At 34.8% G+C, this 19,205-nt stretch overlaps 4 protein-coding genes across 4 annotated transcripts; 1 reads left to right on the top strand and 3 right to left on the bottom strand.

Moving 5' to 3' along the window:
- Positions 1-1,128: 1,128 nt before the first annotated feature.
- On the top strand, positions 1,129-3,127 carry LOC103851999 (homeobox-leucine zipper protein ATHB-52). Its single transcript, XM_009128876.3, has one exon. It carries the CDS (start codon positions 2,542-2,544, stop codon positions 3,010-3,012), a length of 471 nt encoding a protein of 156 aa, XP_009127124.1. The 5' UTR covers positions 1,129-2,541; the 3' UTR covers positions 3,013-3,127.
- A 1,376-nt stretch (positions 3,128-4,503) lies between these two features.
- LOC103851998 (UDP-glycosyltransferase 79B10) lies at positions 4,504-6,948 on the bottom strand. The gene has a single exon (XM_009128875.2). The coding sequence runs from the start codon at positions 6,064-6,066 to the stop codon at positions 4,711-4,713; it is 1,356 nt and encodes a 451-aa protein (XP_009127123.1). The 5' UTR covers positions 6,067-6,948; the 3' UTR covers positions 4,504-4,710.
- Positions 6,949-7,751: 803 nt separating this feature from the next.
- LOC103852253 (UDP-glycosyltransferase 79B9-like) lies at positions 7,752-9,125 on the bottom strand. The gene is given in 2 exon segments (XM_033284939.1): positions 7,752-8,895; positions 8,898-9,125. Coding segments are annotated over 2 exon segments (699 nt in total). The 5' UTR covers positions 9,084-9,125; the 3' UTR covers positions 7,752-8,382.
- Positions 9,126-11,892: 2,767 nt separating this feature from the next.
- Positions 11,893-18,452, bottom strand: LOC103851996 (protein SRG1). The gene is made up of 4 exons (XM_009128874.3): positions 15,866-18,452; positions 14,269-14,516; positions 13,864-14,191; positions 11,893-13,775 (listed from the first exon to the last, which is right to left on the bottom strand). The coding sequence occupies exons 1-4, from the start codon at positions 16,097-16,099 to the stop codon at positions 13,539-13,541; spliced, it is 1,047 nt and encodes a 348-aa protein (XP_009127122.1). The 5' UTR covers positions 16,100-18,452; the 3' UTR covers positions 11,893-13,538.
- Positions 18,453-19,205: the final 753 nt, after the last annotated feature.

Here is a 19,205-nt window from a genome sequence, read left to right as displayed (position 1 = left end):
AGTCTTTTCATCTTAATCTTAGTTTGGTGATGCAAAGTAAATATAGGTATAAACGAGTAGTAAGAGGCAGAGAAAAAAAATGAGGAGCAGAGGAAGTGATGTGGGATTTTAAATCACCGGTTGCAAAACCCTAAACTCTTCCAGTCTGGTAGAATATCATACCTAATCCTCTAAGGTGAACGCTTCTAAAGCATTTATGGTTTGATGAGATGACTTCTTAGTTTGACATTTAGACAGGTGTTATTCCCCTAACATTGATAGTGTCTAACATTAGTCTTAAATTTTTTGTTTGAAAAATTCAATGGATCTCTCACCAAATGCTGATGCTCTCACTCTCTAGTCTTAGTCTTTAACATGCGAAGGTGCTGGAGAGAGTTAGCCCTCTTTTATATATAGTAAATAAATAGATTAGCATTGATGCAGTAAACTTTGTACACATACTAGTCCCCTAAGACCATCTCCAACAATAGATATGGTCTTAGAGTTCTAAATCAATTTTTTAATTGAAAATAATCAAATTAAAAAATTTAGATACTTGTTTAGTTTTAACCCTTCCAATGATAGAACTAATTAAATGTTTTAAGTTTTACTTGCCAGCGGAGCCATATTCGCAAAAGAGAAGAGATACTTTTCCGAATCAAAGCTGTTAACTTTCTTGCTTAGAACCACAATCCACATATCATCAATCACTCAATCAATAAAGGAGGGAGAAGGGGGGGGGAATCGAACCTAGGAGCAGTGGGCTGACTATGATCTTCACCCGATCCAGACGAGCTAACGCTTAAAACAGAACCCGATCCAGAAACCGATCCGTTCACCTGATCGTTTGAGAGCGACAGGAGGGGAAGAGGATGACATTTCTTCTCGTCGGAGAAACCAGAGGCTCCTGCTATCATTTTTTCGAAACCAAAGGCTCTTTTTGTTGAATCCGCCAAGAAGAGAGAGAGAGAGAGAGAGAGAGAGAGAGAGAGAGAGAGAGAGAGAGAGAGAGAGAGAGAGAGAGAGAGAGAGAGAGAGAGAGAGAGAGAGAGAGAGAGAGAGAGAGAGAGAGAGAGAGAGAGAGAGAGAGAGAGAGAGAGAGAGAGAGAGAGAGAGAGAGAGAGAGAGAGAGAGAGAGAGAGAGGTGTAATTTGAAAATATTAACCAATCAGAAAATAACACGTATTAACTTAGAATTAGTTCCGAAAGTTCTATTTTTGGAACTTTATCTATCTATTTTTTCTATTTTTGATTTATTTTTGAGCATATAATTAGATAGAACTATGACATAGAACCTTCTTAGATATCTATCGGAGATGGTCTAACATGCTATTAGAATAGTTTTAAGATTATAGTGGTGGATAAACACAAGCCCACTCTCTTGGACGCATCAGATTCTTTTAAGGCCCAATATTGGTACTATTCTTAAAAAATTGCTGTATATTTCATTCAACAGACCGTATTTGAAAAGGATATAAAGTACTAAACGATTCTACTGAAAAATCCTAATGAAAATGAAAGAACTCATAAAACAAGATGCATTGTCCCAAAAGAACAAAAGAGAAGTTTAAATATTTATTAATTTAGTAGTATTGTGTTAGATGATAATGTTATTAAATTTTAGTGGTTACGATACGACCAGCCCACGTGACCACATGCATGTATTTGAGAAAAATACTTGTGATCAACTAATTATTAAATTTATTAATCAAAACATTTAATTTAACTAGTCCTAGTTCATTCTTTTGAATAGTAAAGTGGGTCCATAAAGAACAGTTAGTTGGGCTTTGGGCCCCAAAGCTTTGATTCTTGAATGACCCCTTCCAAATATACACCTCCTATCTTGTGTTCTATCCATTTTTTTTCTCTAAATATGTAAATATTAACTTAGAATGAGTAATATAACTAAAATGATCTTTTCAAAGTATCTTTAGTTTTCCATTTTGTACAATCAACATAAATTTACGTTTTTGCACTATTTCTCCCATAATATAATATTTTTAAAACACGAAACTTCAGTTGTAAAAAGTTATTAAAAACAAAATATTGCTAGCTTAAGTGAACGTGAATTTTTTTTTAATGGTTGGTTTAAACCATCTTTCATACGAATTGTTAATTTTTATATCAGAATTTCTAAAGATTGATTTCAAGTATATGAGAGATTATGAATTAAAGTCCGAAAATATTAATTGAAAAATCATTTAAAGTGAAGTTTCGTGTATTTTACAAAGAGTTTAATGTTACTTTCTAAGTTTCTAGACAGCTAGCTTTGTTGTGCATGCGTCGTAGTCTTTTACATAGATATTAATTACGCGATAATTTATTAGTGAATTCCTTTGTTCCATCGATGCATTAAAACTAATTTACGTATTTGTATAGTCCGTTACACCAGATTAATGACTTCAATTTTTACCAAGTTGGAATTTATTTTGTTTTCTCGTGGTTTACATAAAAGACATTCGTTGTTTTTTTTTGAACATACACATAAATGTGAGTGTGTGTATATATATTTCTGTAAGCACAACGTTGTACATACACACAAGAAGAAGAAAAAGAGAGAAAATGGAGAATCCTCAGGGTCAGAGTAGAAACAAGAAAAAGAGGCTAACACAAGATCAAGTTAGACAACTGGAGAAATGCTTTACGTTGAACAATAAGCTCGATCCAGATCTCAAGCTTCAACTTTCCAACACGTTAGGTCTACCTCAGAGACAAGTCGCAGTCTGGTTCCAGAACAAGCGAGCCAGGTCCAAGACTCAGTCTCTCGAGCTCCAATACTGCAATCTCCAGTCCAAGCTTGAAGCAGTTCTCTCCGATAAGGCAAAGTTAGAACACAAAGTGCAGTTTCTGCAAGATGAGCTGAAGAGGTCTAGAAATCAGCTTGCTCTGTTCACGCATCAAGATTCTCCTGTGGATGATTCTAATCTTGGTTCTTGTGAAGAAGGTCATGATAATCAAGTGGTGGTCTTTGACGAGCTTTATGATTGTTTCGTTACCAGTGGACATGGATCTTCATCAACCTCATGGGTCTGACTCTGTTTCAACACATACAAGATTCCAATATTCAGTATTATCTCTATTGTAATTATAGTCATTTACTAATACAGTGTGTGTGAAAAATGAAAAGAAAGATGATTTTTTTTTCTTATTTCAACTCTAAATATAGTTATAAGAATATATAAAGAACTACAACTAAGAACTGCCATATTCGACAACCCAAGAAACCAACAAATACTTCATGGATCTAGTTTCATATTTTACCTTATTGATCACACCATGTGTTTTCATTCAAGATTTTCAACATGTACCAATTCTGCAATGATTTTAAAACCTTATAGGTGTAACTGGTCAATAATCCAGGGGTAACCATAATCTCTTCAATTTGGTATGATTCTTCCTCAACACATTCCTTAACTCACTATCACACGATCGCAATCCTCAAGCTTTCTTTTAAAAAATCTCTCTCTTGTCCTTATCTTTTCACTTTCCACCGAAACCTACCTAGTGTAAATCTAGTGTTGAGTATCATCATTCAAGTATGTAAGCAAGAGAATTGGTCTATCACTCACCAGAGACTCCCACATTGATTCGAACCCGCAGTGGTTCACAAAGCACCCAACTGATGGCATACATCTCCTAGCAGCACTCTAGATCCTACATCTGCCGGCTCCCTGAAACCTTGAGGTAAAGCTTCTTGAATAGTTGATTCTCTTGGTGGATTTACAATAAACAAATGGTAAATTTGTATGCTCCATTCCTTAGCAGAGTTCTTGATATTAATCCTTCTCTAGAGTGATTTGGCTTCTTAAACACTATATTAAAACCCGGATCAGCCACGGATAATATTGATGTTGTTGCCATTTACTGGAACACAAGAAGCAAATTTGAAAAAGATCAAGTCTGGTTTCAAAGAGCAAACTGAATATTCGACTTCTATGGCTTCAAGTAGGAGAGTCTCCACCGTCTATGGGATGTTGGAACTTGGCTCTGTGCCTTTTGGAATGCCATTAATAGGATCGATGGTAAAAAATTATGTGGTTTGAAAATAGATTAACCTTTCTTGGGGAACAAGAAAGTTATCCTGTGACCTTCCTCGGCTAACTTGTTGGTTAGAGTATGGAGTGACATGACCAAAATGAAGTATGGAAACATGAAAGGATGAAACTTTAGTTTTGACCCATTTTCATTTCCTAAAATTTTCCAACTCAAATGTTTTTTCAGGATTAACTAAAATAAGAAGCTTTTGTTTTTGTTTTTCAAATTAGAAAAAGCGTTTGGCTTTTTTCGGTTGCTGTAATGTGTTTTTCGTGATCTTCTTCTCTCTGTTTAAAATATTCAGCATCTCCTCCACCACACCCCCCCCCCCCCCCCCCCCCCCCCCCCCCCCATGACATCCTTTTATGTTTATTGGAGACTGTGTGTGTGAAAGAAAACTGTATGAAGTTAGCGTGATTATTAGTAAGGATTAGTACTAACTTAGTAAATTACTTTGGAGTTTATGGGGAATCATCGCATGCGGCATGCCCCACGTGATTGCTCATATTACATGTGACTGTCGTTTACATCTTCGGTTAAGGCGTCAATATCTCCCGAAAATTAATTAAAAAAATTACTATATGTGGAAACATATAGTAATGAACTAAACAAGGAAAGCATAATGAACCAAGAAAAGGAGAAGTTGAACAAAGACAACTACTTTTATTGCGTAATTTGAAACAGCTGCAAACTAATTCATGGAAGTTTTGTCTCCTTAAGTAGGTTCTCCAAAGTGACAACAAAATTATCAGTGTAACCGGTTAACAATCCAGGACTAACCACAACCTCCTTCAACTTGGAGTGGTTCCTACGCACCAGATTCCCAATCTCGCTATCTTTGTCCATCACAGAAGTGACCGCAACACTCAAATTCTCCTTAGAGAACCATCCTGTTTTCTCTCTTGGCACTTCAACAGAAACCTCGAGTTCATCAGTCAACAATCTCGTGTTAAGAACTTGATCCGCCAAGTATGGAAGCAAGACTATTTGACAATCACTCATTAGAGACTCCCACATTGACCCAAACCCACAATGGCTCACAAAGCAACCTACTGATGGATGAGCCAATATCAATGGTTGCTGCACCCATTCTCCCCAAACTACTCCACGACCCTTCACCCTCTCCTCAAACCCTTCTGGTAACGCTTCTTGAATCGTCTTGGCGCCTTTTGGTGGCGTAACAGCTACAAAAAATGGTAAACCAGTGAGCTCAAGTCCCAAGCAGAGTTCTTGGAATTGGTCCTTTTCCAAGGTGATTTGGCTGCCTAGTGCACAGTACACTACAGAGCCTGGTTCAAACCCGCTCAGCCAATTATTCCATTTATCTTCAAGTGGTTTACTCTTGTCGGGTTCAGGAAGCATTGGACCCGTCAAGAGAACCTTCTTCTGGTATTGACGCCCTATATAGTCGCAGAACTTACCTTCGATTTCTTCACACGTCCTAATGGAAATGAAATCACAATCCGTAAGACCTGTGGTGACACGATAATAAAACCTCTTGTAGTAGACGGCGAAGGACAGCAAGGCGTGAGCATCATGTCGGCGGAACAGTAAAGTTGATGAAGGATAACCAGGTGGAGGAACTCCTAACTCACCACCAGGGACAAGGTCATGAGCTATAGAGGTAGCTGATATCACGTTGTACAACATACTCTTGATTCCATGCTCTTTCGCCACTTCCGTAATCCAGTAAGCAAGGTCGAACAAGATAATGTCAGGTCTCAAGGCACGAACCGCAGCTTCAACTTGATCACGTGTCAGATCCATGGCTGTGGACAAGAACCTCCATAACGTGACTGGGATATCGGAGGGGGTCTCGGCGCCAGCAGGGAGACCATCAACATGAGGAATAGTGATGGGGTGGAAGACGATGCTGTCTGGGAACAAGTTAAGATGTTCTAACTGTTTCTTGGCTTTCTTGGGCAGCAAGAAAGTAACCCTATGGCCTTTCTCAGCTAACTTGTTAGCTAGATGCACGTACGGAGTCATGTGACCAAAAGCGAACCACGGGAACATGAATGCATGGAACTTTTGGCCCATTTCCCTTCCCATAATTGTCAACACAAGCAAAATAGAAAAGTTGTTCAAAAAAAAATAACAGTTTTTTTTGGCTGTGAAGTTTTTGCGACTGATGAGATGCTATTCCCCTCTCACGGGCAGCCCTATATTTATCATGCGAGTGTGTGTCGACTGTCGAGGGTGCTTTAAGTAAAGTATTAGTAAGTGGTTAGCATCTTAAATTAATTATTAGTAGTGGTTGATGGGTGTTTAAGGTTTATTTAGTAGTGAACTTCATGTGCCATGTGCCACTATATTCTGGACAAAATATATGGAACCCGAAATGAGGGTTGGTCTAGTTCCATCTAAGTTTTCCCGTTTTTCAGATCTCAAAATTTTGGTTTAATAGAATATAGTAATTTAATATTTTTTATGTTATGTTCTGGTCATTGTTATCTAATTTTTATGTTATGGTCATTGTATATTATTATTCACTATCTTAAACGAATCTCGAGACTACTAGATTTTAACGAATCTCGATCTAAAAATTTGGATATCCAATTCGTGCACTCCCGTGTATATATATCTTTTATTGTTCAAACTCTTTAGTTTTGTATTTTCTAAAATTCAGCAAGTAACGCTGGAACCAAACGTATGAAAATAAAAATTAGTATCCCCTAGACTATGGGTGCGATTGGTTGGGTTGTAGGAAGTGACTTTAACTATAATTTTTATCTACAACCTTAAATACTATCAATCATGCTTTATCTTAGTTTTTAAAGGTACAATCAAAAAACTAAAGCTACAGCAAAAACATACAAAAAATAGTTGTAAAAATCTTATTTTCTAAAGTTTCATTATTTTAGCGGTAGGAAATTTTAAAACTACATCCCTTAAAGCTAAATCAAAAAATTCTACAGACTAATTTCTAAAGTAAATTTTCTACAGTTACAGCGTAACCAATCACTTCCTATAGTTGCGAAGTGGTTTTGCCACATGTACTCTATACAATCAATTTCATAAACAAAATATGACATACTATCGAAATTGATGACATGACTTCCGAAAAAATATGACATGGATAATTTAATTTAATGTTGATTTATATTTTTGGCAAACTTATTAGAATATGATAATAATTCATATATTACATTTAATATTGATACTTCTTTTTGATAAACGTTTTTTAAAATATGGTAATAGCTCATACATCATCTATAAAATAAATATATTCATATATAACATTTCAAATTTCGAAATATTATTATTTTGTATAATTATACAATTTGTATTACTAAAGCTTTCAAAAATTTCTACAATTTTTTTAAAATTTAAATATCTAATCGTAAGATCATTAGTTTTTTATATACCTACAAATTTTATAAATATTTTTTAGGCTAAATTTTTGATAATTATACAATGTTATATCATTTTTATTAGTTTTATACAAATTGATTTAATATGTACTGAATCTATATTAAATATTAGTAAGAAAATAGTAAAATTTATAATATTTAATAAAATTTATTTTTAATTATAAATTAGATTTAAAATATTTCTTACTGCACATGGTGCAGGAAAACACATAGTTTTCATACATTTGATATGTACGTTCATCCGAAATTACCGATATGTTTTACCTTATAAGACTATGTAAGTAAATAGACTAAAATCATGAAAATGAGTTAATCTAAATCGTCTGATCCATTTTCTTGAGAATGAGTTATATTGTTTATTCAACACCTTGATTCAGATACTAATATATCCTTGTCAATTATCTTGCTTACTCATGATCCAAGCTCTCAATCTCTGTTAATCAGTTTGATTATCTTTGTTAATGGTTCTTTGATTGTTTTGGTGTCTACTATGTTTTCCCTTACTCTCAGTATCACTTATTTTATTTCATCCCTTTTCCACCTTTTTACTTCTGTAAATACCAATTAGAGTCATGTGTACACTGTAATAGACAAAGGGCTGTACTAAAAAAAAGAAGAACTTGTCATATTTTAAAAACAATATAAAACTATTAGATTACATTAAGTCAGGTGACAACATTGCGAATCCATTTATCAAAAGGTATCACACAAGATTAAGTTTTTGAAATTATCAAAGACATTGAGATTAGTTCATATGACTATTTTTTCTAATAGAAATCCCACCAACATGATTTTTTTTTTTTGACAAAATGATTGTATATTTTATATCCAATAATTTTTGAAGTAGGATTTCAAAGAGATCAAGGATTAGCATATTGCTAAAGAGCTGATGAAATGAAAAAAATAAATAAAAATAGTAACAACATAAACAAGTTCGTCACGGTCTGGTCACTTATTGCCTTACTTGAAACAGCTGCTTCACAAGCAGAGTACTTCATTCAAGATTTGTATCGTTGACTAGATCCTGCAATGCTTCCACAAACTTATCGGTGTAACCGGTTAATAATCCAGGACTAACCAAAACCTCTTTCAATTTGGAGTGGTTCCTCCTCACCAGATTCCCTAACTCGCTATCTTCATCCATCACAGAAATGATAGCAGCACTCAAGCTCTCCTTGGAGAACCATCCAGTTTCTTCTCTTGGCACTTCAACCGAAACCTCGAGCTCCTCAGTCATCAATCTAGTGTTGAGGATCTGATCACTCAAAAGTGGAAGCAAGACTATTTGGCAATCACTCATTAGAGACTCCCACATTGACCCAAATCCACAATGGCTCACAAAGCAGCCTACTGATGGATGAGCCAATATCAATGGTTGATGCACCCATTCTCCCCAAACTACTCCACGACCCTTCACTCTCTCCTCAAACCCTTCTGGTAACGCTTCTTGAATCGTCTTTGCTCCTTTTGGTGGAGTTACCGCTACAAGAAACGGTAAACCAGTAAGCTCAATGGATGAAAGACGATGTTGTCTGGGAACAGGTTGTGATGTTCCAACTGTTTCTGAGCTTTCTTGGGCAGCAAGAAAGTTACCCTATGACCTTTCTCAGCTAACTTGTTTGCTAGATGCAAGTATGGAATCATATGACCAAAAGCGAACCACGGGAACATAAATGCGTGGTACTTTTGGACCATTTTGTATACGAATTATCGAAACAAGAACGGGAAACAAATCGTCAAAGAGAGCTGAAATGAGAAAATTTTGTTGTATTTCAAATCATCGCATCTTTGCTTTTCTTCTTTTTATGCTTTTTGCGACTGAGATACATACCTCTTCCCTTCCTAGGACATCGCTTTATTTAGCATTGACAATGCGCTTGTGAAAGAGTGATTAATGGTTTAGTTCAATTATTAGTGGGCTGCACGAGATTAATATTTTAACTTTATTATTAGTGGTTGATTGGTGCTTTTAATTAATTATTAGCGATTGATTGGTGCTTTAGGTTAATTAGTTGTGGTTGGTTACTACTTTTATTTAATGACTAGTATTATCTCTCCGTTCAATTCAGTTTTTTAGGTTTCTAAAAAATAGCTATCGTATTAAAACTATTTTTATTTTGGTTTTATACCAAAATACCGTATATATATCTTTTATAATATTTTATGAATCTTACTTTATATAATTAGATATCGACTTTAACATAACATGAATGGAGGTGTATTCAACTGAGAGTTTTAGGTGATTTGTATTAAAATGACAAATATACTGTTATTCAAATATGAATTTTAAAAACTCATTTAAAACTATTGTTATTGAACTTAACATTTCATAGAGTACTCAAAATCCACTGAGTTGCGTAGTTTTAAAGTTTTCAGATGATTTTAGGGTATTTGGATGGAGTGTCTTAGTTAAAAAAAATTAAAATCCAAATCCCATGGTTTTAGGTTATATTCTAAAGTGTTTTAACAAAAATCGCTTAAATCTCTGCAACTTATTGAAATCATCTAAAACTCCAATTAAAATCAAATCACCTCAAATGTTATATTGAATACACCCTCCAAAGATATTTTGGGTTTAAATAGACTATTTTTACTATTTAAATAATTAGTAAACATATTAAGTTAATAAATGATAATTTTTATAGAATAAAAATATGAAAAATTAGTAACTCATAATATTATAAATAAAAAAATATTAGCCATTTGTCAACAAAAGAGTAAAAATTATGTTTTATTTAATCTGATAAAAATGAAAAAAATAATTTTTATGAAATTACTAAATCAACATTTTAAGTATGAAGATCATATCAATAAAATAAATTATATTATATGATCAATTATATTATATAATTTACATATAATTATACTATTATATCTTAATTGATCGGTTTGATCGGTTAATATACCAAAACATATCTATATACTGCAGTTTCCTAAAAATAACTTCCATTCGGTATATTCGGTATTACCAAATCCAAACCCTTTTTTCTATTTTGGTTTAGTTCGGTTTTACCAGATTGAACACCCCTCACACTATTCACGGGAAATGTTTATACACATATATATTATTAAAAGTAGGTGTTTTGTCTGTCTATATATATATATATTATTAAAACTAGGTGTTTTGTCCACATATTCATGCATAGTTAATTTATAAATATTTATTAATAAATTTTAAATAAAAGATTAAATTTATACTATTTTTTTTTTAAACTTTTATTGATTTAAAACATTACTTTTAGATAACAACATTTAATATTTTTATTTTAAAATATGTTGTTACCTTTGACCAGTTAAAATTATATTTATTTATAAATAATTATCTAATTAAATAAAAAAATATAATTGTTAATATAAAGTGACGTTATTAAACCAAATTCTTGGAATTAACAAAACCTAAGAAACCTCAAAATAAATCCAAAGCACAAGAATATTAAACCGAACCCAACTTTACATATTATGCTAATCTAAGTAAATAAAACTACTACTACATGTATAATTATATTGTGAAATACCTCCCATAATAACTAAATAGACACTCAAACAGACCAACTATATTGACATGTATAAGATAAGAACATTTTATATCTACTATTATATTCATTTCTAAATACTATAATAGAGAAAAATATGCTACAATCAATTTTTTTTTAAAAGAGATTGTTATTTTTTCTATAAAATAATATTTCTTATTTACAAATGTTCTTTTAAGTTTCAAACATTAATATTTATAACTAAAAATATCATCTTTTATAATTCAGTTTTAATAAAAAAAATTAGAATCACAATTTTCTTTACATAATAGTCTTTTTAAGAAATTTTAATTTTAACAATGCTAAAATTCTGTGAAATTATTGAAAAATAAAAAATAAATAGACATAGTTTTAATTTTTATGAATATAATAAGGTACTTGCTGTAAATATATAAAAAAAAATTATTTGAAAAAAATTCTCTTTTGGAGGCATATATTTTGAAAATAGTTAAAAAAATAATTATATTCCGAGTAAAAATTATTTATAAAAATAAAAATAAAAATAATTTTTAACTTAGATAAAAAATAAATGTTAATCTTCGAATAATAAGAATAAAAATGAAATAGCATGAAAAATCACGTTAAAAACCAAAATAAATCAAATTTATTGTTATTGCTTATATACCTTTTTAGTATTTTAATAGTAAAACAAATTTAATAATTTAGAAAAAATATGCCATGACATATTAAGTTTACAAACAAATACAATATCATTTTTGTTGTTCTTTATAAAACTATTTTTAACATTTTAGTATAATGATAAATCTAATTATTATATGTATATATAATAATAATTATAAATTAACGAATAAGAAAGAAAGACATAGATAAACGCAAAATAAATACATAAAATTATCTCTTTTTCAAATAAGTTTTCCATTAGTTTTTAGATAATTTTAAAAATATTAATGACTTTAATCAGTCTAGTTAAACTTTTTTTTTTTTTTTTTTTTGGTAAACATGTTAAGATTATACCAAATTTTTCTGTTTTTTACAGACAGACATAGATCACAAGAAGCAGAGCAAAGTAATACAAGCTAACAGAGACTCAGACCTAAAATACCAGACCTATCTACAAGATTAACAGCAGAAACAAGAAGGAAACATCAGAGAGTGAACATTCGCTTGCCACAGAATCAAACCCACAGTTAATACGAGAGCTTGGACCCAGAAAATATTGGCCTACCCGGTGACCAACTCTTTAAGATTGGATTTTTAAAAACAGCTTGCTACGCCCACCTAATCCGCGGCCTTCAAGAACAAACCGCTACTCTCGTGACCAAGGACACCAGAATGAAAAGGTCGAGCTTTATTCGGAGAAGAAGCATCCTTGTGCCGCCACACGCCATCGTACCTGTACCAAGAAGACAGAAACAACAACCTTCACCCGAAGGCGAGGTGGACCCGAGGAAGCCCTAGATCAATCCAAGAACCCTGCTATCTCAGCACGCATCGCCACCGAAAAGCTTCGCCGCAGTTGACAAGACCAACAGCTAATATCCTCGCACACGCCCCAACGACGGAGAACCCGCCGTTGATCTTCCCGGCTTGGTACAAAAACAACACAGAGACGCTTCCGAGAGAGGGCTGATCGGCGCAGAGACACGCCGCCGGAGACCAGAAGAACAAGAGGAAGAAGCACCGCAGCTCCTCCGCCTAAAGGAACCCAAGACGCATTCAGCCAAACAAGCTCTTTCACCCGTCGGAGAAGAGTGAACAGAGAAAGTAAGAGGAAGGAGATAGATCTCGCTACCAAAGTCCCGATCTGACACCAGACCGCAACCCCCACTACTCCACGCACCCAAAGGAACCACTCAACCACTCCGCCGCCATGCTTCTCCAGAGATCCGAGTCCAACACGCCAGATCTAGCCCGCGCGGAGGCGCAAGGAAACAGAGCCACCGAGAAAGGAAGCAGGGTCGAGGAAGGAGATGAGCGGCGAGGGAAAAGAAAAGAAAACAAGATGGTGGGCAACCGGCGACTACCTCGAAGAGAAAGCGCCGCCGGCAACCCTAGCGGTTTTCTATAGAGAGCGTTTTTTTAGTGAGAGAGCGTTTTCGATCCGATAAGATAAAGTTCCAGTCTAGTTAAACTTGTTTATTAAAACTAATGATTCATTCTAATATCATGGAAAACATGACAAATAAGCAAATTCACTTCTCAAATAATAATACAATATATTTTTAAACACTTGTTTTCAATAGTTAAATTTTTTGGATACAATAAAAGAAAATTATTTGCTTAGTTTTCATGTTTTAGACTCTGTGATTTGCATGCAACCAAGTGGTTTGAAACAAAAGCAAAAGGGAAGATAGGTCCAAATGATAGAGATTCCAATAAAAGTTTTTCAATTTAGAACACAAGATTGCAATTAGCAGAGTAAGCGTGCCTTTATTCTTTGACTTTTTTTTTTTGTTAAATAGGAAAACGGTACAAGATGCGGAAATCATAGATTCTTACAAACAAGGTAACGCGGAAATGTGGAGTTGGTATGCTCCTAACCACAAGGATAGACATATCCATTATTAATGATTAACTGAAAGTAAATAAAGAAAGGGTCAAAGACTATTCGTCCTGTCCATATAGTCTAGTCTCGGCTTGTCCGGCCACCCCGTGTTCAGATATATGCAGCTTCGATCGGTCTTCGACCCTGGTGATAATAATCAAAGTAGAAATCCACATACTTCTTAATTGTCTTGTACATCCTTGGCCTTGTCTCAGACACAATGCCATCTACAGGTTGAATCTCTTTGTCTTCATGTGGAGCGTAAAATGTTGCCACAGATATCCTTGCTTTTTCTCTGTTAGTCACCACTCTATGAACGGGGCTCTTGTATATTCCATTGCTCATTATCTGAACATGCATGAGAGATTACGTCAATACAACACCAAACATTAATTTTCAAAAAATCACATGCATATATATATACATAATTGATTACCTCCATCATATCTCCTATATTGATCAGAAATGCATACGGGACGATTGGAGCTTTATACCACTTCCCATCTTTGAGGAACTGAAGCCCTTCAACATTCTTGTCTGGTAAGAGAAGAGTGAAGGCCGAGCCATCAGAGTGGGGTTTAGACCCAATAACCTTGTCCGGCCTCGGACATGGAGGATACACGTTGAATCTGGTCTCCGTGACAGATTTTTCTCCACACATCTCTATAAAGCAATTGTCTTCCAACTCCAACGATCTAGCCATTGCCTTGAAGAAATTCTTAATCACTAGTTGCTGCTTCATTGTGAATTCATGTAAAGTTTCCCTGGAGAAACGATTGTCAAAATACCAAAGTCAATGAAGCAAGATCATGACGTTGAAACTGAAATGTATGGATTTTACCTAAATCCAAGTGGAGTTTCAGGCCAGAGTTTAAGCTTTCGTTGGTCTTCAGGGTAAGTGGTGAGGTACAAGCGGTCGATCCAGTCAAGAACTTGATTATCCGATAATATCATGTCGCTTCCATATCCTTGTAGAGTATTAATTTCTCTCGCGTACTTTTGTTTCTCTTTGGCCGGTAGCGCAAAGAACTGCTTGGTTAGTTCGAAAATCTCGTCGAGGAAATCTTCCGCAATTCCATGATTTATCACCTGCTTCCAGTATTCACATAGTTAATAGTCAAACAACCTAGCATCACTGAACTTCAAGCCTTTGCTTGGAAAGTGAACGCACCTCAGAAAATTCGCCATCTTATATGGCAATTAATTTCGGGACAGGTAGCAGTAACAAGGAACTTAATACGTCGTAATCTGCGGTGTGATGATTACTGCCCAAGATGTGGAGAGCCAGAGGAAAATGTAATCCATGCGATATTTGAATGTCCCCCAGCGTTACAAGCATGGGAGCTATCATCTACGCCGTCAAACCCCCAAACTTTCCCCATATCGAGTATGTACGCCAATATGGACTACCTTTTCTGGAGGAAAAATACAATTAGAAGGCCAGAAGATGATAGAGACCCTTATACCTGGATAATCTGGTACATCTGGAAGGCGAGGAATGATAAGCTATTCAGGAGGATTGACAGGGACTCTCTGGAACTGGTCAGGTATGCAGAGAGTGAATGTCAGGCTTGGTATAATGCTAAGGAGTCTATACCTAATCCCCCTCAAGCACCAAACACTGAAGTGATACAAGCCTTAAGCTTGAATAATATGTGCATGGTGGATGGCTCTTGGACATCCACAGATCTATTCAGTGGAATTGGTTGGGTATGGAAGGATAATACGGGAAATATCCAACTTATGGGAACACGGAATTTGAGGAGGCGGGAGACAGCACTACACTCGGAATTGGAAGCATTAAAATGGGCATTGGAAAGCATGCTTCAACATTCAAACTGCCAACACTTTGGTACAGATTGCAAGGACCTGATAGCTATGATAAAGGAACCCCAAGCCTGGTCAAAGTTTTCAACGGAGCTGGAAGCCATTCAAATCATCCTCATGTGTTATTCGGACTTCAAGATCACCTACGTGCCAAGAACACAGAATGAAATTGCTGATTCTTTAGCTAGGAATGCTCGATCTTTTCATAGATCTCTTTGTTTTATTGGTTGTTCTATTCCGGTCTGGCTACCCAGACCACCTCATATTTGAGTAATAGAATAGCCGTTTGTTGACAAAAAAAAAAAAATATATCAACTATGAAAACCTTTATCAAAAAAAAATATGCTCAAAAACATTTTTTAGGATAGTTATTTATAATAAGTATGACTTAATACATATTACAGAAAAGATTCAGACGAAACAACTACACCACGGTAGTTTTTAGTTATATTTTGTCTAATGAAGGTAGTCATTGTGGCTTTTCTTTAGGATTTGGCTATGTTTAAGGTCAGTTCGGTTAGTTAGGTTTTGCTATCTTTAAGTGAAACACTAGGTCATGCTGGTTCAGTTTGATTGCGTTGGAAGAACATCTACAGAATTTTATGCGTTACCTGAACAACTCCCCATTTAGAGAGTACGGAGTAGAGTTTACTCAACTCTTCTCGACCATCATCAGAAGAAGAGAGGAGAAGATTAAGATCAACGGCCGTGATATCCATCTCGGGCACCAAAATGTCAAGAGGTTGACCCTTGTCGTTTCCGTTAGTTGTGTGGAGGTATCTTTCCGATACCCCTTCGCCGGCAGCAATCACCTCTTGGACAGTCTTGAACATTGGCTTCTCCATTGTTTAGCGGGACTGTTTCTCTGATGATCCTTTTAGACAAAACCACTTTTTAATAGATGAAGGTGGTCTTGAATTGTATGGTATTTATAAGCCCAAAGGCAAAATACTATTGGAGTCAACGTGTTGCATGGTTGTGATTAACAAAGATGGCGAGCTAAGGAATCTACAGAGATTTTTCATGAGAATAACGAAGTTTGGTAACATCATTACTTTTTGTTTGATAAAGAGCTAGTAGCATCATTTTTAATATGCAGAAGAAGCATGTCGTTGCCCAGGACCAGACAAAAAGTGCGTTTGGTAACACAATTTTATATGTGGGAGAAGCACGTTCCGAGAGGACAAGACAAAAAGTGCGTTTGGTAACATCTATTATAATACACAGAAAACCCAGTTGCCAAGGACAAAAATGCCGTTTGGTACAATGATTTAAGGTTGAACTTGATGGTGTAACAAATTGTTAATCATTGCAAACTATAATATTGAAAGATAAAATAAAAACCCATGTTGTACAAGGCCCGAGTGGCCGATTACACAATAGTGTACACGGTGAGTAATTTTGCGCTAGGTTCCCCGAATTGACAAAGGTTTGTTTGCTGATGTATAAGTTCGTAAAGTACTATAGGAGATAGTATATAACGTGTTGCACGAAGCTGGAGTTATATTGCAGTTCATGTATGGATTGCTTGAACTTGAACTTGAAAAAGGAAAATGTATATATGTGTGAAGACAAATGGATGTTTTTCATTAAGCAAAATAAATTTTTTTTGACGAGGAATTTTGTCATTAACAAAAACATTTTTTTTTAAAAAGGAAATGGAAGATTAGTAAAGAGAACTGTAGATCTTTACTTGGGAAGGGAGCCACGAAATCTATCTAGTATAACTAGGCTGGATTAGATTTGTATTGAATTAACATAAATAGAAGTATTCTTAGCAAAAAGGGTTTCATAATTTGTATAGTGAGTGAAACATAGAGGGGGGGGGGGGGGGGGGGGGGGGGGGGGGGTAAAGAAGAGAGAATTTATTGGATCATGTGTTATATCATAGAAACGTGTGAGACTAGGGGTTTTCTCGGAAATAAGACTTGTATGTTTTACTTGGAAAAGATCTAGTAAAGATTTTTTTTTTTTTGAGAAGTTCTGTGTGTTCATCTATCGTATTACTTGTGTCATTAGACGATCTTGCACTTTCATGTTTTATTCCCCATTTGATTTTCTCTAAATCTTTCAAGTTACAATCAGGTTCTCAGCCTCTACTGGAACGATTACAGAGGGACATAAGTTCTATTATGGCAGTTTAGTGAGTAGATCTTATGCAATGGTTATAGCATTATAAAGCTTCATCGACACAAAATGCAAATAAATCTAAGGATCTTTCTTAGAACACAAAATAGAAAGGAAAATAAAGCTCTATTTTTTCTTCAGGAGATAAAATGATTGATTGATTTCATAAAAGATATAAGATATAGTTGCTTGAAGGCAACCCCAAAGGTTACAATGTGTCTAATGTTTATAGCATTTTCGGCTTTTAGCTCTAGTTTGTGTCTAATATTTTGGAGACTGAGAAAGCATCTACCAGGAGACAGTGGCGTGCTTAGGTCTAGAGGGGCCCAAGGCAAATTTGTAAATAATAACATTTAAATATAATTTTTTATACTAAAAATTTTTAACTCAAGAAAAGAGAAAAAGAACTTAGCATTAGAAGAATCGAACCTAACACACATCTGTAAGACTGTAACTAAAACAGCCACTAAGCCACTAGACTATAGCGGATTATTGACAATTTGGTGCCCCAAAATCTTATTAATTATGAGGGGCCTAAGGCAGAAGCCTTTTTTATTACACTATAGGCACGGCTCTGCCAGGAAAGGGCTAATATTTGGCATTTTGGTTTATGGGTTTGTTTTATTGGCCTTTTTGGTCACAATCCTGGTAATTTGGTTGCAAAAGCTAAATCCGAAGGGGTACCCGAATGCCCATTCCTAGCTCATATAAATCTTTATAGAGTGAGAAGAGAGATCTTTTGTATGTGTGGGAACAAAATAAACTTATGTTCATTGGTTTTTGTTTTCTCTTAATATGGTATCAACCAAACAAATAATTCAACATTGTTTGCTTATAAGTTATACTGTATTATGTAACCAGGGGCGTAGCCAGTGCATGACTAATGGGGGCACGTGCACCCGTAATCTTTTGGATATTATGATTTTAGTATCTAAACTGCCAAGAAAATTAGCTAGGAAAAATGGTAAGAGTGTACTTGTGCACCCATTGATATCTCAAGCTCGATCCTTCTTTTGACATTTATTTTAATTATATAAGATGTGCACCCATTAAAATAAAATTCTGGCTTCGCCCCTGTATGTAACAGCTCTTGATATTATGAACTAGAAACATAAAAGGGAATATATAGAAGTAAACATGGGTTGTATTCAGATCATATATGTTCACGATAACTAGTTTTTTTTTATAATAACTACTCTACTACGAACGAAACACTGATTGATCAAACCAAAATGGAAAACTGAATCAACATAATCTATAGTAGAAAAGCAAGTTCGAGCACTTCGTGTAAGTTTTTCGCCATTGTGTATTATCTGCTTTAAGATCATGTTGGATTCTTAAGTTTGAGAAAATTTACTATGTCATTGAAATTCATGCACGTGGAAAAACAAATAGGAACCTTACATATTTTTCCCAAAGGTTTATGTTACTAGTGAAATAAGGATTCCTTTTCTCATCGAAACTAAACAATGTTTCAGAAAGTACTTAAATGCATATTTTGACTAGCAAACGTTAAAAATCAACATTGTAAGTTTTTTTTATGATTTACCAGAAGTATTTCGCGTTATGGAAGGATCCAAACTATTTTCTAAAGTGAAGTGCAATCCACGGATGTACCCTTTCTCCGAGTATTTAAATGGACTCTAGATAATAAGCTCATATCCGCATAACCACAGAGTGTAATTAGATATGCCTTCAAACTTATATTACTTAGCAATCTAAAGCTTGCTTCCACTAGATCACCGTAACAATTACCATGGTAAATTATATCCTAAAGTCCAACACATCCACGTAATATTTCAGAGGTTGAGATAACGTACAAAT

Source organism: Brassica rapa, chromosome A02 (genome assembly GCF_000309985.2).
Source record: "Brassica rapa cultivar Chiifu-401-42 chromosome A02, CAAS_Brap_v3.01, whole genome shotgun sequence".
In the NCBI taxonomy this organism is placed as follows: domain Eukaryota; kingdom Viridiplantae; phylum Streptophyta; class Magnoliopsida; order Brassicales; family Brassicaceae; genus Brassica; species Brassica rapa.
The sequence above is the reverse complement of the archived record's forward strand: the minus strand, read 5'-3'. Positions and strand labels throughout refer to the sequence as shown.